This window comes from Myotis yumanensis, unplaced genomic scaffold (assembly GCF_028538775.1).
Source record: "Myotis yumanensis isolate MYYU_CA2020_CCGP unplaced genomic scaffold, mMyoYum1.0.hap1 SCAF_15, whole genome shotgun sequence".
NCBI lineage: Eukaryota > Metazoa > Chordata > Mammalia > Chiroptera > Vespertilionidae > Myotis > Myotis yumanensis.
Window position 1 is genome coordinate 28012925 of NW_027223766.1, and position 27395 is coordinate 28040319.

General features: G+C 41.1%; 1 protein-coding gene across 1 annotated transcript; it reads right to left on the reverse strand.

The window, feature by feature from the left end:
- Nucleotides 1-6242: 6242 nt before the first annotated feature.
- On the reverse strand, nucleotides 6243-6587 carry LOC138993193 (small ribosomal subunit protein uS3-like). Its single transcript, XM_070392323.1, has one exon. The coding sequence runs from the start codon at nucleotides 6585-6587 to the stop codon at nucleotides 6243-6245; it is 345 nt and encodes a 114-aa protein (XP_070248424.1).
- Between the last annotated feature and the right edge of the window lie 20808 nt (nucleotides 6588-27395).

The window sequence follows — 27395 nt, forward strand, 5'->3', positions numbered from 1 at the left end:
AGCTTATTATTCCTCCAAGAAGTCTTGATCTCCAGTGTATTCCTGTCATCTATGTAGAATTTGTTTATCAAATTGACATTCAAATACATTGTTAGAACTATAATTTATAGACAAAGAAATTGAGTAAGAAGTCAGAATTCCCTAAAATTACTGTGGGCTGTAAATCTAAGCCTTTTGTTTTGGAATGAATAAACTGTATTCATCCAGCTTTAGCAGAATTGATGGGCTTGTTTGTCAATTACAGCTATTTACAAAAACTGGCATTATTTCTTCTACTTGAGCATAATGAGAAATATCATTATTCCCGCCACATGCTTCTCCTATGAGCATGCCCACTGATCCTTAACTATGCCTTTGCATTTACCAGAATAAAGAAGGAAGTTAATATATATCAAGTACTACTCAAATGCTAGGCACCAGGCTAATATAAAGTGTCCTTTCTAGTATAAAACATTTATTTCTAAGCGGTAATTAATTAGGTAAAGAATTTGAAAAATAGGTATTTTAGAAATTAACTAATGAATGCTCAAGATGAAGAGAAAATAAATATTTCTTTAGTTTGGCATAGCAACAAAAGTTTAAACTACAGAGCTACCTAGGGACAGTAATTTTAGAGTGGCTTAGGGGAGAAGAGTAATTAGCCCATAAAATAGAGATTTTTCAGCATTAACAGACCAAACAATATACAAGAAAAATTTTAGTGTTCCTTCTCCTCTTAGTTACTTTGTCATCAGAGTTATCATCATACTATTCTGTTGGAAGCTACCCATTGTCTTCACTATCAGAAAAGTGTAAACAAGGAGCCTGGAATGCTGGTGAACCTTGAGCTCTGGCAAGGATCAAAGCTATGCACCGATTGTTTAGTTGAGACAATGGTGGCTCAAGCAATTTCCTGACCAAATAGTCTCAAAGTAAATCTTTGCTAATATTTACTGACCTTTAAGATAGTCTATCTGTTACCAGAATTGCCTGCCTGACTGAGGGCAATATGTGTATCTAAAATTGAATAAAAGGCTGGCAGGGCCTGAGCACCCGTGAAGTCCTTCCGCTAGAGTTGGACTCTCCGCCTGACTCCCCATAAATTCCAAATCATATTTCTTATCTAGTCTCATCATTTGCCTGTGGCCCTTCTCCAGATCCCTAAGCCATGCGGGATGTGGTATCTCACACTATTCTGATTATGCATCAGATGAGAAATCAACTGAAAGTCTAAGAATTAGATAATAAAGCCACTGGCCATTTGTGCAATGTACAGTTCCAGTTTAAAGGGTAATGTCACTACAAAGAAACCAGTTGCTGGGACTTTCTTAAACAAATCCTGAAAGAGGGTCTAGTAGTTAACTTTAGTAGCTACATTGAACCAACCAGGCAAAAATAAATAAAAATCCTTCCTATCCTATATAACAGTGGTTCTCAACCTGGGGGTCGAACGACCCTTTCACATGGGTCGCCTAAGACCATCGGAAAACACATATATAATTACATGTTGTTTTTGTGATTAATCACTATGCTTTAATGATGTTCAATTTGTAACAATGAAATTGGGGGTCACCACAACATGAGGAACTGTATTAAAGGGTAGCGGCATTAGGAAGGTTGAGAACCACTGCTATATAATAAAAGCCTAATATGCAAATTGACTGAATAGCGGAACAACCAGTGGAACGACTAGTCACTATGATGCGCACTGACCACCAGGGGGCAGATGCTCAACGCAGGAGCTTCCCCCAGCCCGCAGGCCCCAGGCCAGCCAAGGCAGGTACCAGCAGGGGCTCCCCCGATTGCCCCTCTGGTCGCCCCACAGATCAGCCCTGATTGCTGTCCAGGCCTAGGGATCCTACCCATGTACAAATTTTGTGCACCGGGCCTCTAGTAAAAAAAAATACAAATAAACAACTCTGCTTGATTAGGAGATCAATAGAATTAAAGTGGAAACAACCCAAAAGTTCATCAAGGCGAATGGATTAACCAGTTGCACTACTCAGCAATGAAAGAAACATACACACAAAATATGGATTGCAAAAATATTATGTTGAGTAAGAGAAGTCAGGCATCAAGTGTAACATGTATGAATTTATTTATACAAAGTTTAAGAACAGACAGAAAAAAAAAAAAACTATAATGATAGAAATCAGAAGAGTTGCTGTCTTCTGCTAGGGTGAGACCTGACAGAAAGGGGCTTGAGGGAAGTTCCCATGTGAGAGAAAGTCTTTACTTTTCTGTTAATGTGTTTTCACAGTGTAACAAACCATTACAAAGCCTAGTAGCTTAAAGCAACATTCACTTTATTTGCTCAAGATTTTGTCTGTCACCTAGGTAGTTTTTCTCATCTGACAAGCCCAGCTGATCTAATACATCTTTTATAAATACTTTTAAACAAATTATTGATTGTTGAAAGTATTATATATGTCCCCTTTTCCCGCTATTGACCTCTACCAGCCTGCCCCCAACCCCCAGGACAGGCCTTCACCCCCTATTGTCAGTGTCCATTGGTTATGCTTAGATGCATGCAAGTTCATTTGTAGATCCCTGCCATCCCCCCAACCCTCCCTCCCCTGCCTTCCCTCTGAGATTTGACAGTCTGATTCTTCCATGTCTCTGGATCTATTTTTGTTCATCGGTTTATGTTGTTCATTATATTATGCAAATGAGTGAGCTCATGTGATACTTATCTTTCTCTGACTGGCTCATTTCACTTAACATAATGCTGTCCAGGTCCATTCATACTATTGCAAATGGTAGGAGTTCTTTTCTCTTTTACAGCTGTGTAGTATTTCATTGTTTAGATGTACCATAACTTTTATCCACTCATCCACTGATGGGCACTTAGGCTGTTTCCAAATCTTAGCTATTGTAAATTGTGCTGCTATGAACATAGGGGTGCATATATGCTATCTGATTGGTCTTTCTAGTTTCTTGGGATATATTCCTAGAAATGGATCACTGTGTCAAATGGGAGTTCCATTTTTAATTTTTTGAGGAAACTCCATATTGTTTTCCACAGCAGAGGCGCCAGTCTGCATTCCTACCAGCAGTGCACAAGGACTCCCTTTTCTCTACAACGTCACCATCACTTGTCATTTCTTGATTTTCTGATGATATCCATTCTGACAGGTGTGAGGTGGTAGCTATATTGTCATTTTGATTTGCACCTCTGGGATGATTAGTGACTTTGAGCATTTTTTCATATGCCTCTTGTCCTTCTGTATGTCCACTTTGGAGAAGTGTTTATTTAGATCCTTTGCCCATTTTTTGATTGTATTGTCTTCCTTTGGTTAAGTTGTATGAGTTCCCTATATATTTTGGAGATTAAACCTTTATTGGAGATAACATTGGCAAATAAGTTCTCCCATGCAGTCGGCTCTCTCGTTATTTTGTTGATGGTTTCTTTTGCTGTGCAGAAGCTTTTTATTTTGATGTAGTCCCACTTGTTTATTTTCTCCTTAGTTTCCATTATCCTAGGAGATGTACCGGTAAACATATTGCTACAAGAGATGTCTAATATTTTGTTGCCCATGGATTCTTCTAATATTTTTATGGTTTCCCATCTTACATTTAAGTCTTTTATCCATTTTGAGTTTATTTTTGTGTAAATTATAAGTTGGTGATCTAGTTTCTTTTTTTTTTTTGCAAATATGATCTGGGTGATTCATCTAGAAGGGCTTCTCTTGTACTAGTATGTATGGTTGTTGGCAGGCTCTGAGCTTGGTTACCCTTGGTTCTCCTTCAGATATTCTTTCATCTTCCAAAAGGCCAGCTCAGACTCATTCACATGGCTGTCTCAGGATTCCAATAATTTGTGGCCATTTTCTTAATGTTTTTTATTGATTTCAGAGAGAGGAAGGGAGAGGGAAAGAGGGACAGAAACATCAATGATGAGATAGAATCATCCATTGGCTGCCTCCTGCAGGCCCCCCTTCTGGGGATCAAGCCTGCAACCTGGGCTGTGCCTTGACCAGGAATAAAACTGTGACCTCCTGGTTCATAGGTCAATTATTAACCACTGAGCAACACTGGCTGGGCTGTGGCCATTTTTAAGTCTTTTCCAATATTAAGTGAAGTGTGACTTATGTAGGTGTATATACATTGTCCAAATGTATACTCAAAAGCAGTGTATTTTACTGTATGTAATCTATATCTCAAAGTAAAAATACTAAAAAGAAAAAGTACGTAAGTGCCTTTGAGGTGAAAGCACCAATCTATCTATATATAAAAGCCTAATATGCAAAGTGTGCCCTTGGGAGTTCGACCAGGATACCACGAGTTCAATCACTCACTGTGACATGCACTGACCACCAGGGGGCGGCACAGAATGAAGGAAGGCCCCAGCCAGCAGCCTGCAGCCACTAGGGACCCTACCCATGCATGAATTTCACGCACTGGGCCTCTAGTATATTATAATTCCTGCGCAGCTACAGTCCCTAGGCCTGGCCTGCGATCAGGGCCATCTTCCCCGGCTGCCTGCAGCCAGCCCTGCCCACTGCCGCCACCCACCCCCAGTTCCCCATTCGCCATTGGGTGATCAGAGCCTGCCCGCCGGGGAAAGGGACCAAGAAGTTGGCCGTTCCTGCCCACTCGCCAGCCCGCTCCTATCGCAGGTCGCCCTGTGCGTGTGGGGCAGCTGGTGGGGTGGGGGCCTTGGCCTGGCACCACCCACATCCCCCGTCACCCACAACTGGTGATGGGAGCCTGCTGGCTGGGGAAAGGGACCAAGAGGTGATCAGTGTGCCTCATAGTGACTGGTCAAGAGGTCGTTCTGGTCATTCTGCCGTTAGGGTCAATTTGCATAGTACCCTTTTATTATATAGGATGGATTATCAGTTACCATGATTTTTGTAGTAAGAAATAGATTTAAACAGTAAAGAGGACTTGTTGTTTTTAAATGAAAAGATTATAGCTGTAGATGTTGTTTGAGCAAGGTTCCAGCTCCATAGTTCTGCAATTACCTCTCCTTTGCTATCCTTCTTATACAAGAATAGATTTTGTTTCTAGATTGGCATTTTTCATTATAGCAAAATGGCAACATCCATCTTAGGCATCACATCTGCACATTGTCCAGAAAAAGATGCAAATTCTCTATCATCAACCAGTAAACGAAAGTCAGGGGTTCCACTATGATTGGACCAACTTAGATCTTAAACCAGACAATATCCTAAATAAGCCTGGGTTACAAGCTCACCTATAATCCAATCACTGTGATGGGGTGGAGAGGGCAATATTAAGATCATGTCAATCATGACCCACCCCTGAAGGTAGGGGTAGATTAACCACGTCCTGACCTCATGGCACATACAGAGTGTACAAGAAGTGAAGTAGATGCTGTGGAGGCAATCAAATTACACAAGCAGAATTTTAGGGGAAACAAAGAAGAAAAAATAATTGAGTAACCAAGGGGAAAAAACACACACAAAAAAAGGAAGGATTTTTCTGGAGTTGGGTACAGTTCTCAATCAGAAAGTATTGATGGATTTACTTTACTTTTAGTTCCAGGTAAAATAATTTAACAGGAAACATAGGAAAGATTGACATGGCATGACATTTATTTGTATATTTTGCCACCTAACATACAAGTCCCTGGTTGAGGCTGTCTCCACCCCACTGCACCTGTCCTGCACCTGTTTGTTTCCCTGTTACTATAGAGTTGCTCTGAGGGGAGCACCTGGACTTTAGATTATACCCACTTAGGGACACTAACCTGGTTATCCTCAACCTGTAGATTTTATTACTGCACAATATTTCACACAGACTACTGCTGTGGGGGAATGATCCGGAGACCTGGAAAATTAGGATATGGTTTTGGAAATTTGCCTAGGGGACTGGCAATATCCTCCTCCCAAACATTTATTTTGATCTTGTGGCTCATTGTGAGGGGAAATATAATAGGCAGGGAGTGCTTTTGGACACCCCCATATTCTCTGGTACACATTTGAACTTCTACCAGTCACAGATCATCTCTTTTGCTTAACTTTCTCCACCTGAGAATTGCAAGTGACAGAAGAAGAAATATACTAAGCTTTAGCAGTCATTTACACTTTGGTGTTGATGAGGGTATGGGTTCTGAGGAAGTAGAGTAGGAGAAGGAGAGGAAGGTGAGAGTTTGAGGACAATGAGAAATCCTGTGTGTTTCCAGAGAAGAAGAATCACTAAGAAGGAAAAGTCTCTCTTTTTCTTTCTCTTAAAATAATTTTATTAAAGCATAGAGCAACACATAGCTTCTAGGCCCAGCTGCTAAGGAGATCCTGTTATGCTGTGGTTACTGGCTGGGGCATGGCAGGTGGCTCTGGCTTCCCACCCTTCTGTTCTGCCATGGGGGTAGTTGGAAGTATCTCATCTTTGGATTCCACAAAGCTCACATGTGGTAGGGGCTTCTTAGGGCCAGACTTACCACTCAGGTCCCAAGGAAGCATGATCTTCACTTTGAGGCCTAGCACACCCTGCGGGAGCAGCACATGGCACCCAACAGTGTCAACGTAGTAATTAACAGGGTCCCTACTGGGGATCATCAGACCATCGACAAACTCCATGGATTTAGCCCTATGTCCTCGGAGTTTCTCAGACACCTTATAACCTTTGACCCCACTCTCCATGATGAACCTCAACATGCCATAGCAGGCTCTCCACACAGCAAGGCCTCCTAGGAGTTTATAACCAAAGACTCTGCCTGGACAATGGCACACAGACCTTTTGGCAGTGTAGACATTTTCAGTATAAAGCTCTACACTGCCCTTGGGGAAGCCAAATGTCTTCTGAACCACAGCAGTTAATTCCTATATTTGTGGGCCCTTCTCACCAAGAACGTTCTGTATCCTGGTGGCCAAAATAATAATTTCTGTCCTGGCCGGTGTAACTCAGACTTTAACTTCAGAATAGCCATCTTCAGCTGTTTCCTATTGCTCAGTTCAGCTTTGAAGATGCCATCAGCAACAACCTACCTCTTCTTGGAAATGTTCACCACCACCTTGCCTTTAAGGGAGAAAATCTTGGAAAGTAAAGCCATGGTAGCCAAGATAAATGATATCTACTTCATAATGTGCGCAGTCTACACCGAGCCTTATCTCAGCATGTATAAGGTATAATGCAAACTTGCCTTAGGGAGGACAAAGTGACATCAAAGAGTCTGGAAAGTGTCCTCAGTATAGAGCCCTACATTCTGCATGCCATTTGCTGCCTAATATGAGCATAGCCAAGTTGTATAGTCTTTTTCAGCCTCCATTTTCTCATTTGAAAATTGGGGATAATAACGCACTTATCTCATAGTGTAACTATGAGAATCAAAGTTTGTGGTATATGAATAAACCAGTGTAAAGTTACTCTAGTATTAGTCACACCCAAGCCACCATTGTCATAGTGGGTGGGGAGGAGGTGAATAAGAGGATAAAAATGAGGGAGAAGTCTTTTTTTTCTTGTAATTATAGCTTTTGAAGCAGAGAAAAATGTAAAGTATTCCAAAAGCACTTGCTTTCATGTCCAGAAGTACAATAGGTGTGAACAGTGATGCAAGAGACATAGTTTCTGTCTTTATGGGTTTCACAAAGTCACTGTAGAAATAAGACAGGTGCAAAGACACATGAAAAAATAAGCAACGTGGGAAGCAATGTCAAATAAGCAGTGGTCAGAAGGAGCTTAGGGAGGCCAGGTAGGGTTTCATGGAGGAAATTAACTCACACTGTTTCGGAAAAGATGACTAGATACAGAAGAATGTTGTAGGAAAGCGAGGAGGGTGCCTTCCCTTGGGTGCCAGTAGAGCTGGGTAAGGGTTGACCTACTAGAGGGAACAACAGGTGCTCTCTGGCCTTCCTCCTCTGTGTGCCAGAAGAGCACCTGGAAGCTGAGAAAAGCATCCAGGGAAGCTGTGAATCCAAGCCATAAGGGATATGGCTACACAGGACCATACTGATTATACAGAGGCAGATCAGAGCAGCCACCACTCCCAGGCTAGCTACTGCCTGACCTGGGACTTCCTCTAAGGCTGGAACTTCAAAACACAAGTTTATCATAAACACAAGCATCTTGCTTCTCTTTTCCTTCCTTCCTTCCTTCCTTCCTTCCTTCCTTCCTTCCTTCCTTCCTTCCTTCTCTCTCTCTCTTTCTTCTTTGTTTATTTCTTCTTTATTTCTCCTCCTGGGAATAAAAGATTTGGCATTCTCTGCATTTGATTCCCTTGTCAATACAATGAAGAGGTTGAATGACACTGTTCTATACACACCCTCCCTCACTTTTCTGCCACATTTTAGTTATTTTCCATGTTCTTCTGAATATCTCCTCCTCAGGCTACAGCTGGACATTAAGACAGTCCTTGATAAGTGAAAGTGAAATTTAGAAAAAACAAAAACAAATATTAATAGAACAGGCAAACTCATGCAGAAGGACTTTATGGCAACACTGAGAAAAGTCTGACGACCCTTGTGCAGAAAAGATTCCATGTAGAATAAGCTATCTTTATATAAATCAGGTGACTGTTTAAAGTGACAGGTCACCTTGAAAGTATACATAAGAAATAATGTGAAAATAAAACTGATATTAAACTGGATGGGTCAAAGGGACTCAGGTCTTTGAATGTTGTTCTTTACTTGGTAATATCTCCATTTTCTTTCACTGCTCAGAAAAGTTAATGTCTGCCAGGTGCTTTCGCCTTCTCAGAAGAAAAGCGCTTAAATAAAATATGAGGTGTCACCTTGAGTGGCGAGCTTTGACCTCCAAATCCAGGGAGTATGGGTTTACACTCAGGGAACTGGAAACTCATTTGTTTTGGTTCACAGTTACTTTTTAGTCATCTGATTTGCTGCTCATTTTAATAGTGCAGATCTGAAGGTGAGGCTTATTTTACCCATAATTCAAGGTTTGGTTTTTTCAGTATTAAATGACAATATTTTGACTAACAATTTCAGAGCAAAACAGACTACAGCTTATCATGCGTTCGGTGGGCCTCCCTCTTGGAATTGCTGTGCTCTATCAGAAGTCATTTCCTTTCCCAGCCAGAGCAACTCCACTCTTATCAGAGATCTTGATCTTAACCAAACACCCTACAATAAACCAGACAGGCTGAGGTTTGATACCATTACCCTCTGACCTCTGAGGAAGTTCCTCAGAAGGGAGCCGATTATCAGACATTAACAAAACATGGTCATCCAGAGAGGCACAAAGCCAAGACAATAGGAGATAGATTTATTAACTTTGAAAAAGCAGAACATGTTCTTAATTCTACAGTTTTGGGGAAAGAGTAAATAAATGCAAGGGGCCTTTTGAGAACCATGGTACTATAGATTAAGTATTACCTCACAGCCACCAAACTCGAATACCCAGCATCCCAATGTCTTCCTCAAGGTCTTAAAAGGCAGGGACTGAACTCTACTTCAAAACAAATATTTTGTTCAAGTATTCATAATGCTTCTTAGTAACATCCAGTTTGTATAATGTGACTAAGCACAAAGAAATTACCCGTGACATGATATACTCAGTGGCTTCCAGGTGAGGAAAAGACATTAAAAAAATATATTTAGACTTTCCAGACTAAACACATTGCAGGACAACCTAGTGGTTAGAACATTTATTCAGACAAAATATGATTCCCCTATTGCATTTTTAGAATGTCCAATTAAAAGATTTAAAAAAAAAACTTAGAAATTTAGAAAGCTAAGGAAGCAAGGTGGATAAAATGAACTCATTAGTCCACTGTGAGGGTTTTTTCCAAGTCAGACTTAATATGCAGATATGAAATGCAGAAAGCAGTGAAAATCACAGATAGCAAAATTTGAACTTGGGGGGTATTTATCACTCCCCACAGTAATTATCTCAACTGGAAAAAGCGAAGCATGGACTCGACCAATTTTACTGTGTTTGGATGTTGAGCTTGTTATTTTCTTTCTCTAGCTGCCAAAAAATGAAGGAAAACCTGAAACCTGAACTACAAGTTTTGAGACATAGTGGAAAAAAGCATTTGCTTTCCTGTCATTCTTTTTCTTAGTCTAATGAATTCCTTTGAGAAAAAAATCATTTTTGTTACTAATGAAAATGTCATAGGTGGCAGATGGGTTGATAGAAGCGCTGTTGTGTCAGCTGCATCTCGCCTAGGTGTGATGAGGTATCCTGTCCAGTGTAGGGCAGGTGTTGGTCATTTTTATTAGAAAAACACACCATAAAGAGAGGAGAAGACTTCAGAATGCTTTAGAACAGCCATGGGCAAACTACGGCCCGTTTGAAATGAATAAAACTAAAAGAAAAAAAAAAAAAAAGCCAGAACCGGTTTGGCTCAATGGATAGAGCGTCGGCCTGCGGACTGAGGGGTCCCGGGTTTGATTCCGGTCAAGGGCATGTACCTTGGTTGCGGGCACATCCCCAGTGGGGGGCGTGCAGGAGGCGGCTGATCGATGTTTCTCTCTCATCGATGTTTCTGGCTCTCTATCCCTTTCCCTTCCTCTCTGTAAAAAATCAATAAAATATATTTAAAAAAAAAAAAAAAAAAAAAAAAAGACCGTACCCTTTTATGTAATGATGTTTACTTTGAATTTATATTATTTCACACAAACATTCCATCCATGCTTTTGTTCCGGCCCTCCGGTCCATTGTGGCCCTCGAGTCAAAAAGTTTGCCCACCCCTGCTTTAGAAGAATGTGTTCATTACAAGTCTTCAGAAACCAAGGTAACTGTAGGTCTGGACAAAAGACTTGCTTCTATAAAAGGGATCAAAATATTGTGAAACCCTAAGCAAATTCTTGTACACAGCCTGTAAACATTAAGCAACCAATAATATAGGTTGGTCCTATATAACCTAACAAAATTAAAAAGGTATAATCCCAATTTACAGCCAATCTATAACCTAGTAGGGAACCACACGTGTTAACAAGTAGTCAATACAGCATGGTAAATGTCATGTTACTGACTTGACAAAATTATAAAACAAAAGGAGAACAAGAATTAGTTCTGATTGCAAATTCAAATTCCACAAATACACTCCTTATAGAGTGCCAATTCATCATAATAGATGGCGTTCTTTGAGTGTTAAAGCCTTTGTAGACTTCAAAAATGTACAATACTATTTATGGAGTTTCTATTTGTGAAAGAGCTAAGCCCCTTTGCTTAAAATCCATGCAACATCTGTGAAAGGAAAAGTTTATTTTCCCCATTTTTTACAACTAAGAAAATCCAAACTCAGAGATGTTAAAAACTAATCGAATAACTACTACGAAGTAGTGTTTGATATGATTCTTGAACTACTTGTGCATGGGTTCAAATTTTCTGCCCTCTTGATCCCATTTCCTATTTAGACACAAACCCGCTCATAAATTAACTTAAACCAGGATAAAATGTATTTTTGAGAAAAAAAGAAAAGAAGACTTAGAAGGGAATTGTGAGGGCACCCACATAAAGTTAGTAGGTCTCTAATTTTCCAGGGGTGGCTCTTTTTAGGGAGCTTTTTAATGGGAAATATATTTCAGATTATTCCAAATAGTGAACAAAAGCTTTGCTTCGCAAAAGGTGCTTCATTTTCTTACTGAAAGCTTTCAAACCAAATATTGGAAGGGGATTATTTTCCCATCTGGCCACTTTTCCATAAATAGCACAAAAATGAACAACTCCTTTCAAGATTCTCAATTATGTAAGGAATAGAATTTTGGATGCAATTGTCCCTAAAATACAATGAATTGAGCAGAATCCATCAGAGCATCTTGGAGCTAAGGGGAAGGACTGATTTAAGGGAAACTAGATTAGGGATCAGAGAGGTGCCAATGGGGAGAAACCAAGCAGCTCCCAGGACTGGTATGGGAGGGGAATAGGATGGGGGATACACATGTAAATTCATAAATTAAATGCCATTAACACCATCTTCCTTACTAACAAAATCAATATAACTAGATAGCTCCCTCTTCCCTTCTGAATATGTCTTCTGTGATTCCTTTACACTTTTCAAATATGTAAATGCAGTTACATATATTTAATCAAATCATTGGTTTTAGGGAGGAGAGAAGAGGGGAAAGAGAAGAAAGTTAAAACTTTTTAAATCTGTTGATTTCTATGGTCTCCCTGAGCAGAGATAGTAATACTCCCACAAGTGATTAAATGAGATGATTTCTATAAAATGCTGGTGCCGGTAGCTCAGTTGGTCAGAGCAACATCCCATATGCCAAGGTTGTGGGTTCGATCCCTGGTCAGGGCACATACAAAAATCAACCAATGAATGTATAAATAAGTGGAACAAATAAACCAACGTTTCTCTCTCTCTCTCTCTCTCTCTCTCTCCTGCTTGCTGTCTCCCTTCCTTTCTCTCTCTAAAATCAATAAATTTTTTAAAAAATAAGAAAAATGACTGGCATGTAATCAAAACTTCACAGATAATAGTAGTCGTTGAAATGACTGCTTTTGTAAAATTACTATGATCAGGATTTTTAAAACCATTCAATCATGATTAGCCCCTGGATCTTTTATAAATCTAATTTCTTCAAGTGTGGATTATTTTTCTTTTTGTTCTGGTTCCTGCCCCTTAGATTGAAAGTGTATTTCTTAAGATCTTTTTTCTATTTAAAGTGGTCCTTTAAATACATTCCAAATTATCTGTAAAATTTCCATCTTTTCCTATCCAGTCCCTCTTCATATTTCATCTTTGAACAATCACTTTAGTTTATAAAGTTCCCCTTGCACCATTTCCCCTCCCCCACAATACCCTGGCTTTTCCCTCTTTCCTTCTCAGTTTTCCCACGTTGGTTTCCACAGTCACATCAGCACCTTTGACCACTGACAGCTAGCTAATCACTGCCCATTTCTCTGCTGACGGCCAACTGGCCTTTGGGGAACATTATGTCACGGTGACGTTGAGTCCTTTAGATGTTCACAAGTCAATCTGGAAACTCAAATCCTAAATTGAAAACATATTTCAGCAGAAATGAGATGCAGATTTTCCTGTACATGTAGGGCTTGTTGGAAGCATACAAGGTGGTGCCATTGTAGGGAAAAGGGATACCGACAAAGGGAGCCCTGCTTTCAAAGGCCATGACCCAATTCTTCCTTTTGGAGGGTTTCCAATCAATTATTTCCCCCTTTTTCTGCATCTAAGCTGCTTTAGTCTACACCATTTTGGGGTGGAAATAAGGAAAGCTGATAGTTTCTGAAGTATGGACAGAATAAGCCACATTTTAAAAAAAAAAAAAAATGTTTGTATTGCTTTTTTTTAGAGAGAAACATCTATCGGCTACCTTCTGTACACTCCCTACAGGGAATGGAGCTGCAATCCAGGCATGTGCCCTGCCCAGGAATTAAGGAACTGGAGACCTCTTGGTGCATGGAACACCACCCAACCGAGCCACACTGGCCGGGGCAAGTAAGTTGCATTTTTAAAATGGAATGCAGAACCCTTCCTCCATAATCCTGTCCCCAACTCATGCACACAGCAATCAGAGCTGCCCACCACACCTTTCTCTGAGATGCCCCTGAAAATGCTATGCTTTGCAAAGGGCCAATGCTTGTCACAGGATTTAGAAGAAGTGCAAGCTAACCTTGCCTCGCTCATCCCTTAGATTTAAAATTTATGGGTTCCCTTATCCATGGGGAGGGGTAGGTACTGAAATAGCTTCTCTTTTCATGGTTTATTCTGAATCCCTCTCCTTTTAAGGGCATTTGCTATTTTTGGCTTCTCCTTACCATAAGGTTTGCAGAACAGAGAAAAAATGTAATTATTGAAATTAAGACATATTTCAAATCCATAATAAAAATAACAAGTATGAGAGAGTTTATCTCTCATCCACTGAAACTTATTTTATTCGCTAGAAATTAATTACTGACTCATATCACACATAGTTTTCCAGTACTCATTGTATTATCTACCATAATTCTCATCTAAAACCAGAGTTGTGCCATGGCTGGTGTGGCTCAGTTGGTTGGACATCATCCCATGCACCGGACGGTTGCTGGTTCGATTCCTGGTCAGGGCACATGCCCGGGTTTCTGACGCAATTCCCTATAGGGGGCATGCAGGAGGCAGCCGATGGATGTTTCTCTAACATCTATGTTTCTATCTCCCTCTCCCTTCCTCCTCTCTCTCTCTGAAAATCAATAAATTACTTAAAAATATTAAAAACAAAACAGAGTTGTTGTGAGGAAAGTTATGGCTAATAATAAAATAACTAGGAATTATTCAGCAGCTTTTATGTTCCAGGAATTTTCCTTAATATTCATATTAGAGTAATGATAACTGCTATTAAAACAAAGAATTTCTAAAACTCAGTGGTTCAAATAAGATAGAAATTGTTCACTCACATAAGAATCCAAAGCTCTCCTCCTTATGGTCATTTTGAGGCCAAGGATGCCAGCTGTGACAGCATCTTTAAGAAAGCAGAAAAAAAGAATACGGATTCAAAATGTTTTCTTATGCAAGTGAAGAGGAACACAGCTCTGCTTCAGAAATAAAGGAAAGAATGAATTTTTGGTAAACAGTTAGCTGTTTAGACATGCAGTTTAAAGGGGATTTACTCTTTAAGAATAACCTTATAAAGGATTAAAAGATACATACTCCTGCAAACATCTACCATAATAGCTGACAGTAATGCAAGATGTAATAAACTGAAACAATTATTTGTAGTTTCTTGTTATTGTAATTTACAAACATTGATAAGCTGTGAGCATATTTGATTTGTATTAGATGAAATGTGAAATGTGTCTAAGATGGAACTCAGATTTTTATTAGTGTTATTTTTAATCTTGAAAGTGGAAATAATATGAAATTAAAGTTACAAATAATTATATGCTTTTCAGAAGGTTGAATTTGGGAGCAGACTATTTCTCCAGTTAGGAGGCAGGACTCAAAGCTTAAAAGACCCTTTTAATTATGTCATGTATAATTTTTTAATAAAAAAAAACACCTCTTCTATCAAGATATATTCCATACTTCAAGTTGTCTAGTGTAACAATGAATCATATTTGGTGATAGTTGAACTATATCTCTGTAGAGTTTTTCCACTTAAACGATACTTTTTTTTTAATAAATGGAATTACATGGTCCCATGTCAGGATTTATTGGTTTATGTGTGCGTGTGTATATGTTTGTGTGATTTATCCCTTCTTGTGGCTTCACTGAATAACAAGGAAAGTTGCTTATGATTGGTACTGTATGAATGAGTTCACTCTATCCTATGTTATTTGCATTTCACATATTAAGACAGTAACCAAATCAGCTATTGTCTCAGAGTGGGATTACCCCAAAGAAAGAGACCTCTGGGCAGTAGTGACATCTCTAAAGCACGCACCATAGCCTTGAGTCAGAGACTTTTATCGTCTAAGTGGTCCTGAAGCCTGGAGATTTAGGGCTCTCTTCTCCTGATTTTCCCTTTCACCCTAGAGCAGCGGTTCTCAACTGTGGGTCGAGACCACTTTGGCAGTCGAACGACCCTTTCATAGGGGTCACCTAAGACCATCCTGCATTTCAGATATTTACATTATGATTCATAATAGTAGCAACATTACAGTTATGAAGTAGCAACGAAAATAATTTTATGGTTGGGTCACAACATGAGGAACTGTATTTAAAGGGCCAGGAGGTTGAGAACCACTGCCCTAGAGTGAACTAGCAGCAAAATTTAGTGAAAATAAATACTAAATGGCAAATAAAGATTTTAACAATGACTTAAACTAGGTAATAATTTACTCTTTTCATACATACACACACACACACCACAAAACCTCCACAAACTTTCCATATACTTAGCTAATGAGATCAATTCATTTGTTAGGCAAATATTATTGCACCTGTTATGTGCTAAGGCCCCAGCTGTGTGCTAAGGACACTACAGGATAAATAGATCCTGTGCTAGACCGATGAGGCAGAGTTTTAAAAATTAAAATAAGTACACAAAAGTAGTTACAACTTTTGATTAGTCCTGGAAAGGAAATAAAAATGATGGTGCTATAAAAAGAGAGAAGAAATTTAACTTAGAAAGAATGGTTAGAGGAGTTTTATTATTTAATAAATAAAAAAGAGGTTCAGAGGGATTAAGCGCCTGGCCCAAGGTCACACAGGCAGTTAGGGGCAGAGCCAGAACTAGATTCCAGATCCAACCCACAATGCAGAAAAAAGGAAAAGAGAAATAAGTACTTTCGTGCATTTGACGATTTGAAAAGCTGCAAGCCTTATACCACCCTTAAAATAGCTGAAAAGGAAACTTCATCCTTTTGTGCTCCGTAATCTTAGACCAAGCGGCCTCTGAATGTGAGATAGGAACAAGAAATCCCTCTGACCATTCTAGGGAATTAGCAGCAGCCAGCCTTGCTGACAAAATAGGTCAGATAGCATCCCAACTGATAGTGACAAATCCATTCATTCCTGCCATTGGCTCTCCCCATGAGCTGACATGTCACCAGCATAATTGTAGAGAGACATTCTCCACCCTCTGCGGCTGCGACACCACAGCCAGTCCCCCTGGGTGTCAGGCAGTTCCTCAGGGAGCAGTTATCAGGCCTCAGGTAATCCACATTTGCTCCCTGGATAAGGCTGAAGAACATCCATCTGCCGCCATTTCAAAAGTCTCCCCAATTGTCCAATGTGGTGTGTGTGTGTTTTTCTCCCTTTAAGATTTTTCTAGATATTTAATGAATGGATTAAGAAAGAGTGACAATAAAGAGAAAGATTTCAGTTTCACCCCCCTTGCTTTAGTGAACACATCCTCTCTCCAAGCATCTTTCAATGGAATGCCCACCTGAAATTCTGCCTCTACCTACTTTCCAATCCCTGACATAAAGCATCTCCCCTCCTCAATTCCCATCTCAGCCGAGTTTCTGCTGCTTCTCATGACCGGAATCGAACCACCAACCTTTTGGAGCACTGGACAAAGCCCAACCAACCAAGCCATACCAGCCAGGGCCAGCCACCATGGCTTTTGATGTAATCAATTTCTATGTGCAGATTCTATATCCATTATCGAATACATTTTATAAATCCTGGAGATCAAGAATCATACCCAGTGGGCCTCAAAATCCCAGTATGTGACTTGGCACCCCAAAGCAAATCCAGACCCACCTATTGCTGAATTGTTTGATATCCTGAGACAGAGTTAAGGGTAGGACAGTAAACCCCACCTTACCAGTCCCCACGAGGCCAGGGGGACCAGCAGCCAAGCTGGTAGACAGTTCTCCCTACCTGCTTCCACCTCTTCTCTCTCCCCCACTCCCTGCCACAGGGCCCATGCCCGCTTGTCCTCAGAGTCGGCTGCACCCTGCTAGGACTACAAATCGCACCAACAGCCCCTGACCTGGTCGTAGTCCTCTGAAACATGGGCCCCCAGCGTTAACTGATTCTCTCCAAAGTCATCAAATCAAACCTCGCATGAATGAATGCCCAGAGTAAATGAGACAAACCCTGAAACGGATCCGAGGTTATATGAGCCTTCTTCTCAGATTCATTGCCCATTCCCACAGCTCAGACATCCACTCCCCTTGTCTCCCTCGCTTTGGGCACTCATCGGGGCTCCCAGCTTTAGTGTGGAGATGTCCCTTTGGGGTCAGGGTGGAGGTTGGCCAGACTGACTCCACTGACCCAGCAGGGGGAGAAATCAGAGAGGCTTTAAAGACACAGCACACAAACACTTTTCAAGTCATCATCTTTGCAGCTGAGCCTTTCAGATTGTTTAGTGAAGAAACTTGGAGATCCTCCCGCCTAAGCCCTGGTGTCTCCAAATTACAACATGCGGGGCAGAGAAGCGGCTCTTCATTCCCCTAATGTACTCCTTCCATATCTATTCCTCGCTGGAAGTCAACGCTGGGCAGGCAACACGGTGCTCGTCTACAGCATTCTTACCTGCGGAGAAACTTTTCCCCCCCATTAGTGACTGGTTTTATTTTACCCTTCAGCTCTCTGCACTGGCTTTTCTATTAATAACATAATTAAATAACAATTACTTTTTTAAAATAACAGACATATCCTCAGCCTGAGATCTAAGCCACGTGTGTGTGTGTGTGTGTGTGTGTGTGTGTGTGGAGGGAAAGAAGGTACCGGGAGAGCAGAAGAGAGAAGTCGAATTCAAAATGTGCAGGACTGCACAGAGCTGAGAAATACTGGGGAACAAGCCAGGGGACCTTTTTGTTTTCCTTTGTTAGCGCTTCTCCACTAAGTCTGGCTGCCCTCCTGCCCTGGATCTCAGGAAGGGGGGGGGGGGGGGGGGTGGAGTGGGGGAGAGGCTGAGCAGTGCCCTCTGCCACTCACCAGAGAAGCTACATCCGAGTGTGGGGGCGCACATAAGTTTCCAGACTGGAGATCTGTTTGTTTGGTTTGGGGCTCAGGGTTTTGCACCCCGCCTATCCTCTCCAATCTCCCCTGAGCAGCAGGGTCTGCTTCAGTCCCAGTGACTCAGCAGGCGTCCCCAGCCAGGCCCAGCCTAAACACTGCTCACTTGGCAAAGGGAGGGGGTGTTCCCCAATTGCTCAGGGACCTGGCTGCCCAGAGAGGAACATCCCAAGCCCCCTCCCTTGCTGCCTGGGGAGCAAGCAGCGCACGGAGAACAGCAGCGGGCAGTCGAGTCATCAGGGCTGCAAACATGACGTCCCCGCCCGACCCCTACGCCACATACCCCGCCCTCCGACCAAGCACAACTTGAAAGTGAAGAGCAGCCTGCTGGCGGGCCGTCTGTTTTCCCTGGGGTCCCACTCATCACAAACAAGGCCATGTGCGCACAGTACACGGGGACCCCTTCACCCTCCCAGTGACGCAGCTGCAGCTGAGGCGGGTGGGGACAGCAGCTGGAGAGGCCACACAGCAGCACACGCAGGGTCTGGGTGGGGTGGCAGGTGGGTCCCGGGTTTGGAAAGAGGTCCCAGATCACAAACAGTCACTCCCAGGAAAGAGTGCTCTTTGCTGGCTCATTTGTTCAATCCACACATGTTTGCCCCGCACAGGGCTGGGTGCTAGAGAAATCGGTGCTACAAACAGTGAGAACAAGTGGTAAAGGGTGTTATAAGACACCTAAGCCATGATTTGTATCCTCAGGAAGCTCACAGTCTCGTTGGAAAGCCAAAAATGTAAGAGAAGAATGATGACAGGCAATCAAGATGATGAACCCTTTGCCAGGTAATGTGGCTCAGTGTTGAGCGTGGAACCATGAACCAAGAAGTCCCTGGTTTGATTCCCATCAGGTCACATGCCCCAATAGGGGATGTGCAGGGGGCATCCGACTGATGTCTCTCTCTCATCAATGTTTCTATCCCTTTCCCTTCCTGTTTCTCTAAAATCAATAAAAAACATTTAAAAAAATAATGATGAACCCTTTGAAAGATGTGTACAAGGCCCATAATTCAAGTCTCTGCTTTTCAAAAGCACTTGACTTGTGTTCTTCAGCAGCACTGACATCCACAGGATGCTTTTCCCCCCCGCTCTCTCCACCTGGATAATTAGAAATCAGCCTTGCAAAGCCAGGTGAGGCTTGCCCTCCTCCATGCAGTCCTCCTGACCTCCCTCCTGCTCCCTAGAATAGAGAAGGGGCCTCTGCTTCCTGTTTCTTGTTCCTGCCTCCATCGTTGCACGTACATATTGCTCCACATATTTAGCCTTTTGCTTCTAACACCTTAGAGCTTCCCCTTAACCTCTGCTTAGCAAAATCTAATGTTAAGCAATCTGTCTACCTCCCTCTAGAGCAGAGGTTCTCAACCTGTGGGTCGCCAACCTGTGGGTCACTCGAACGACCCTTTCACAGGGGTCGCCTAAGACCATCAGAAAACACATAATTACATATTGTTTTTGTGATTAATCACTATGCTTTAATAATGTTCAATTTGTAACAATGAAAATACATACATCCTGCATATCAGATATTTACATTATGATTCATAACAGTAGCAAAATTACAGTTATGAAGTAGCAACGAAAATAATTTTATCGTTGGGGGTCACCACAACATGAGGAACTGTATTAAAGGGTCGCGGCATTAGGAAGGTTGAGAACCACTGCTCTAGAGAAACGCAAGGATCTTAGGAAGCTTTAACTCTGATTAGCCTCACTTGCCTTGGTATTATTATTAACCAACTCGTTACGCATTGAATTTTTAAACTCCAGAACCAACATGTTTTTCTGATTATTTTGCATAGTCAGTGCTTACTTAGGTGTATACCCATGTTCATAAATGTATTTCCTCACTATTCCTTCTATCTTTTTCCTTTCCCCTCGGTTTAAGTCTCTTTTTCCTGAAGTGCATTTTTCTTCAGCAGTTTTTTGTTTTTTGTTTTTATCAAGGTTTAGAGTTGGGAGCTCTTTGGTTTTCCAGAGATAAAAATGACTTTATTCACCCTCTGCCCCAAATTAGGATTATGTTTTAGCTGATTATAAAATCCTAGGTTTCCTTTTTCTACCAACATTTTGAAAATAGCATTGCATTCTCCCATTGCCTTCTGGCTTCTCTTCTTATTGAGAATTATGTTCTCAGCCCAACTTTTGTTCCTTTGCAGACACTCTGTCTTTTCGTTCTGGTGGCTTTAAAAATCTCTGTGTTGGGTGCTCTATAGTTTTATCAAAAAATGGGTCAGAAAGGAGACATATGCACTGCTATTTGTAATACTTTAAACAATAAAATAAAATTTTAAAAATGTGTCAGTATGGGTTTATTTATATTTATAAACTAGATGCATATTTTCTGAAGCCGAGGACTCAAAATTCTAGAAAACTCTCACCCACAGTCTCCAAACATTTCTTTCCTTTCCCACACATTTACCAGATTCCTCCCCAAACTCTTTCTCCATGCTTTTTTAAATAATACACACACACACACACACACACACACACACACCCTTCTCATTCTAGCTTCCATAGTTCTAACCTGTGCTTTCATATTTCCCATCTCATTATCTCTCTTTGATGTGCCTGGAAAATGTCATTTCTATCTATTAGTTTACCAATGCTCTGTTCAACAGAGCCTATTCTGCTGTTTAATTAACTTATAATCAATATAATTAGGTTCAGTTGTCTATAATAGCAAACACCCAAAAAAGTGGCTTACTAATATAAGCCTATTGTTTCTCCCACATTAAATATACCAATATAGCCCTGTCCAGTGTGGCCCAGTTGGTTAGGTGTTGTCCCATGTACCATGTGCCTGTTCAATTCCAAGTCAGAGCACATGCTGGGGTTTGGGGATTGATTGCCAGTAGGGGGTGTACAGGAAGCAGTGAATAGATATTATGCTCATATATATATCCCCTTCCTCTCTCTCTAAAAATTAATAAAAATATTTTTTAAAAAGATGCCCATATATATACATTCTAGGGCTATTACAGCAGTTTTTTGAAGTTGTAGTGATCTTTAGCATTTGGCATCCATTCTGACGGTCACAGCATGGTTCCTGGACTCATAGGCAACAAGATCTGCTTATATTCAATGGCCAAAACTTAATCACAAGGCCACACCTACATAGGAGGCTGGTAATGATTTTGTTCTGCTTTTGTTTACTTGTTTATCTTTTTGTATGTTTATGTTTGTTATGGATAGGCACATTCCCCAGGATTCTATTAGGAAGAAGAGAGAATAGAAGTGGAGGGAGAGATAAGTTTCTGTCACACCATTAATTCAATATATATGTCAACAATCTTTTTTTTCATCTAGAAATCTCATTTGACTCTGTTTCAAAATCTGCCTGATTTGTTTTTGAGAGTTTTCTTTTTTAATTTTCCTTTTTATATTTCAACACAATGACTAGAAATCGAGGGCTTCTTTGAAGTTGATGTATTTGTCTATGTTGAGCTTTTGAAATTCATATCCTAAACATGCAAACCCCTATAAAAGTAATTCTTTGCTCTAAACAGAGCCTTAAGTTCTCATTATTGTCCTCAGTCTCCAAAGAACTCCATCCAGTTAGACCAGTCCTCTGCTAGGCTACAATTCCAAGTTTGAAGAGCCTTGGAAGCTCATTCTTGCCACATTCTCTATTCCTTTTATCCCTCTTCTCTGCCTTTTGGGCCAACATCTGATTATAAAGTTGGACTGTGTCTTTACTTTGGCTATAAAGCTGACACTATTCTTTGGAATTTAAGTAAATTATAATAGTGCATGTCTTCTCTCTCTCTCTCTCTCTCTCTCCCTCCTTCCCTCCCTCCCTCCCTCCCTCCCTCTCGATTGTAGTACAACCTTGGCATTTAACCCAGAGAATTCTGCCTGAGTTTTTCCCTTTAATGGTCATATAATAATGAATTGGCAGAACTATTGTTCAAATCCAGAAGGATAATTTCTCTCCAGAACCTAATTTCTTAACTAACACATTTGTCTATCCTTCCCTCCATTGTTGTTGTTTTCTTATAACATGAATATCCTTGTTTACTTATGCTTGATCCTCAGTTTTCTTTCTTTGGCCTCAAGTATTAGCCTTTGATAAGGAGGAAAAAATTTTCTAAATGGCTTATGAAGGTATATACTTGTTGTTTTATAATATATTTTTATTGATCTCAGAGAGGAAGGGAGAGGAGGAGAGAGAGAGAGAGAAGCATCAATGATGAGAGAGAATCATTGATGGGCTGCCTCCTGCACATCTCCTACTGGGGATCGAGCCCACAACCCAGGCATGTGCCCCCTACCAGAATCAAACCTGGTCCCTTCAGTCTGCAGGCTGACACTCTATCCACTGAGCCAAACCAGCTAGGGCATATACTTGTTTTTTTAAAGACACTGGTGTCTTTCTATATTTCCCCCTATGGTTTCTTATCTAATGGCAGATTATTACTTTTTTGTTAAAAACTGCTGGAAAACTTCTTGACAAGTTTCAATTTTAAGCAAAATGTTCCAATCAACTTACAAACACCAATAAATATTCAATTTATAATGGGAATGATGAACTCATCACTAGATCTTGCTGTATGAATAAAGGACCCTGGATAATACTACTTTTAAAAGTCCGTAAGCCATTTTGATTGGATAACCATTAATCCTATCTTTTTGGTTTCTCACTTACCAGAGCACAGCCTATAAAACGTACTTTTAGAGCCAAGAGGGAAGAAGCTTTTTGACAAAACGTCCCATTGAGGGTATAGAAGAACTTTAAGCCTTGAAAGGAAAAGATTATCAGATTTCAGAGGAGAGAAGAGAGAATGTCGGGAGAATGAAGTGATTTGCCCAGTACTGAATGACAGCACCATGGCAGAGCTACCTGCAAGGTCTGTAGGCCAAGTGGCCTGAGTCCAAGCCCATCTTCTTTCCATCTCACCCTGCTTGTAACCTCATTGCTTGTGACAGGTGTTTTTAGCCTGTATATAAAGGATTTGTGGGATCTGGGCTACATTTCTTCTTGAGTAAAGAGTGATTCATAATGTTGACAAATAGCTCTAGGAAAGCAGTGGCCCTGCTTTTTGATTACTTGTGACTTACACTTTATTAATAACTTGGCCTCATCATTTATTCACCTATATATGCAATCAATAATAATACTTCACAAACTAAGAACACAAATGCAGTTACAGTTCTTTTAATTCTTTCTTTCTTTCTTTTTTTTTTTTTGGCAGGAAGAAGTCCTGATCTTCTACCTGAGGCTTTACATGGATTTCCCAAAGAACTCTAAGGACTTGTAGCATCCAAATAAGGTATTAAGCAAGTTTCTACACTCATGCAGAGCCAGAGATATAATCTCACCTGCCCACAACTGCCAATGATTCTTAATATTATATGAAGTTGAGATTGGAAATTGGTTGAATCATCAAAACAACAATGAGGTACCATCTCACACCTGTCAGAATGGCTATCATCAACAAATCAACAAACGACAAGTTCTGGCGAGGATGTGGAGAAAAAGGAACTGTCGTGCACTGCTGGTGGGAATGCAGACTGGTGCAGCCACTGTAGAAAACAGTATGGAGTTGCCTCAAAAAATTAAAAATGGAAATCTCATTCCCTAACCAGTTTGGCTCAGTGAATAGAGCATCGACCTGCGGACTGAAGGGTCCCGGGTTCGATTCTGGTCAAGGGCATGTACCTTGGTTGCGGGCACATTCCCCAGTAGGGAATGTGCAGGAGGCAGCTGATCGATGTTTCTCTCTCATCGATGTTTCTAACTCTCTATCCCTCTCCCCTCCTCTCTGTAAAAAATCAATAAAATATATTTTTTAAAAAATGGAAATCTCATTTGACTCAGTAATTCCACTTCTAGGACTATATCCCAAGAAACCAGAAACACCAATCAGAAAGGATATATGCATTCCTATGTTCATAGCAGCACAATTTACAATAGCTAAGATTTGGAATCAGCTTAAGTGCCCATCAGCAGATGAGTGGATTAAAAAACTGGCACATCTACGCAATGGAATACTATGCCACAGTAAAAAGGAAGGAACTCCTACCATTTGCAACAGCATGGATGGAACTGGAGAGCATTATGCTAAGCGAAATAAGCCAGTCAGAGAAAGATAAGTATCACATGATCTCACTCATATGTGGGATATAATGATCAAAATAAACTGATGAACAAAAATAGATCCAGAGACAAGCTAACACTGAACAGACTGTCCAACCTCAGAGAGAAGCCAGGGGAGGGAGGAGGGGTTAGAGATCAACCAAAGAACTTGCATGCATGCATATTTAGCATAACCAATGGACACAGACACTGGGGCAGTGGGGGCTTGCCCTCGGGGTGGGAGTGGTGGGGGTAGGGTCAATCAGGGAAAAAGGAGACATATGTAATACTTGAAGCAATAAAAAAAAAATTAGTTGAGTAATCACACAGAGGGGATCACCTGCTAATTCAGATTCCTGAACTGACCTTTGTCTTTATAGAAAGATCCCACTAATTCAATGCCAAACCCATCTTGGGGTACTCCGGGCATGTGTTTGCAAGGTTGCAGCTTTTTGTGTTCAAATTCACAGCACCTATAAATGAGCCAAATTTATTCATTCATTCCACAAATAATTTATTATGTGCCTGCTAAATGTGGAGTGTCTACCTTGTTCCAGGTACTATGTTTGGCTCTGAAGGTACAAAGATCAATAACCCAGACAAGGTCTCTGCCCTTCAGGTGTTAATATTTATATCTTTAAAACCTGATCCCATCTACCAGCCCATGGACCTAAAATTATGACCCCTTCCCTCACTCTCCACCCGGGATTCATAGATAGCTTCCAAAGCTTATCTCTTTAAAGTAGTGGTAAGAAACCTTTTTCCTGCCAAGGGCCATTTGGGTACTGATAACATCATTCAAGGGCCATACAAAATTATCAACTTAAAAGTTAGCCTGCGGGGGTGAGGGCATGAGGGGGGGGGGGGGGGCGGGGATAGGGGGTAATGTGGGGATAAGGACACATATGTAATATCTTAATAAAAATATATATTAAAAAAAGTTAGCCTGCTATATCTGGTCAAACATTTAATTAGCTCACCCCTAATGCCTTGGCAGGTCCAGACCAAATGATTTCATGGGCCTTACATGGGCCATGGGCCATGGGCCAGCCATTCCCCACCCCTACTTTAAAATACCAAAATTTAGACAATCTGATTGCTCCTCTTTTCATTTTTACCTGCATAGTGGTCTATTTGCCCACCCTTCTAATGGAGGCTATTCTCAAAGATTTCAGGAGGGTTTAGTACCTAATCCCATCCCACTCACTACTACACACACAAACACTGACAGTCCTGGGAAAGGTGACCTGCAGTGATAACAAAATGCACCCAAGAGAGCCTGCCATCTATGGTAAAAAAGACCAAAGCTAGTCTTGGCAATATTTCTAAAGTAGAGGGTAGAGTTGGGTAGATGCTACCTCCCATCAGTAATTCAAAGGGAATTTTCTGGCATCTTACTATCTAAAGAAGATCCTTTATAATAAAAGCCTAATATGCAAATCAACTGAAATGGGAACAGCCGGTGGAACGACCAGTCACTTTCTCATGCACTGACCACCAGGGGGCAGACACCCAATACAGGAGCTGCTCCCAGTCCGCAGGCCCCAGGCCTGCCAAAGTGGATGCCAGCAGACCCCACCCCCAAGATCGCCTCGCTGGCCAGGCCTAGGGACCATACCCATGCACAAATTTCATGCACCAGGCCTCTAGTATAAATATAATCTCTGGTAAGCAAGCACATAAATCAGTACACTTTTCAAATTTGAAAATGGTCAACTCGTCCAATGCTTTCCAAGTTGCTTTTCAGAGTAAAAGTAATATGTAAATGGTGAGAGATAAATTAGATAGAGAAGCTGACTACAGAGGACAGAACTATTAGTTGGGGAAGAACCCATGTTCCTGAAACCCACTCTGCATTAACGGTGTGGCTTCTTCTAATCACCTTCCATCATGTGAGAGGGCCTCATTGAATCAGTGGAAGGCCCAAAAAGCAAAGACTGAGGTTTCCCAAAGCAGGAATTCTGTCTCTAGACTGCAGCATAGAAACTCTGCCTGAGTTTCTAGCTTACTGGCCCACCCTATAAACTTCACACTTGCCAGCCTCCACAATTGCATAAGCTAATTCCTTAATCAACCAGTCTCTCTCAATAGATATAGAGACAGACATACAGTCATAATTGGTTCTGTTTCTCTGAAGAATCCTGACTAATACAAAAAGACAGCCAGATACTTATGGGGAGTAAAATTATTCTCTATTAAAAAACAGGATGAGCCTTGCTAGTGTGGCTCAATTGGTTGGGCATCATCCGATGCACCAAAATGTTGTTGGCTCAATTCTCGGCCAGGGCACATGCGCAAGTTGCAGGCTCAGTCCGAAGTAGGAGGTATGCAGGAGTCAGCGAATTGATGTTGCACTCTCATATTGATGTTTCTCTCACTCTCTCTCCCTCTCCCTTCCTCTATCTCTAAAATCAATAAACTATTCTTTTTTAAAAAAATTTTTTTAAAGGATGAGAGGAATTGGATTTCCAAAAGAATCTTAGGGAAGGAGACCCTAGCTAAGAGGAAAATGAGGAATCCTATATAAAGGAAGCTCAGCCATCAAAAAGGAGTTTGGAGTTTATGGAGAAAGATGGTATGTGAAAATACTCCATAGGCGGCAGAATTGAAGGACCGTTAAGGAAAGAGATACCCCGAAGTTAAGTGTTCGGTTTCTTGCCATGTGGGATGTGACTTAATCCTCTTCATGGCCCTAAACCTTCAGTAATAAATGCTACTCCCCCAGATTACTTTATAGAAGCTGTTGTTGGGAAGAGTAATAGAAAACAGACTATATTTTACACCTGTGCTGGCGCTGTGCAGACCAGGTACAGCTCTCACGGAAAAGACTTGTCTAGATCAGGGTTTCTCAGCCTCAGAGCTATTGACATTTTAGACTGGATAATTATTGGATGTAGGAACTTTCCTGTGTATTGTTAGACATTGAGCAGCATCCTTGGCCTTCTTACACTAGATTCCAGTATCCTCCCTCCCCTAAACCTTGACAACCAAAAAGGTCTCCAAACATTGCCAAAGGTCCCCTGAAGAGAGGAGGCCACTCCTAGTTGAGAAACACTACTTTAA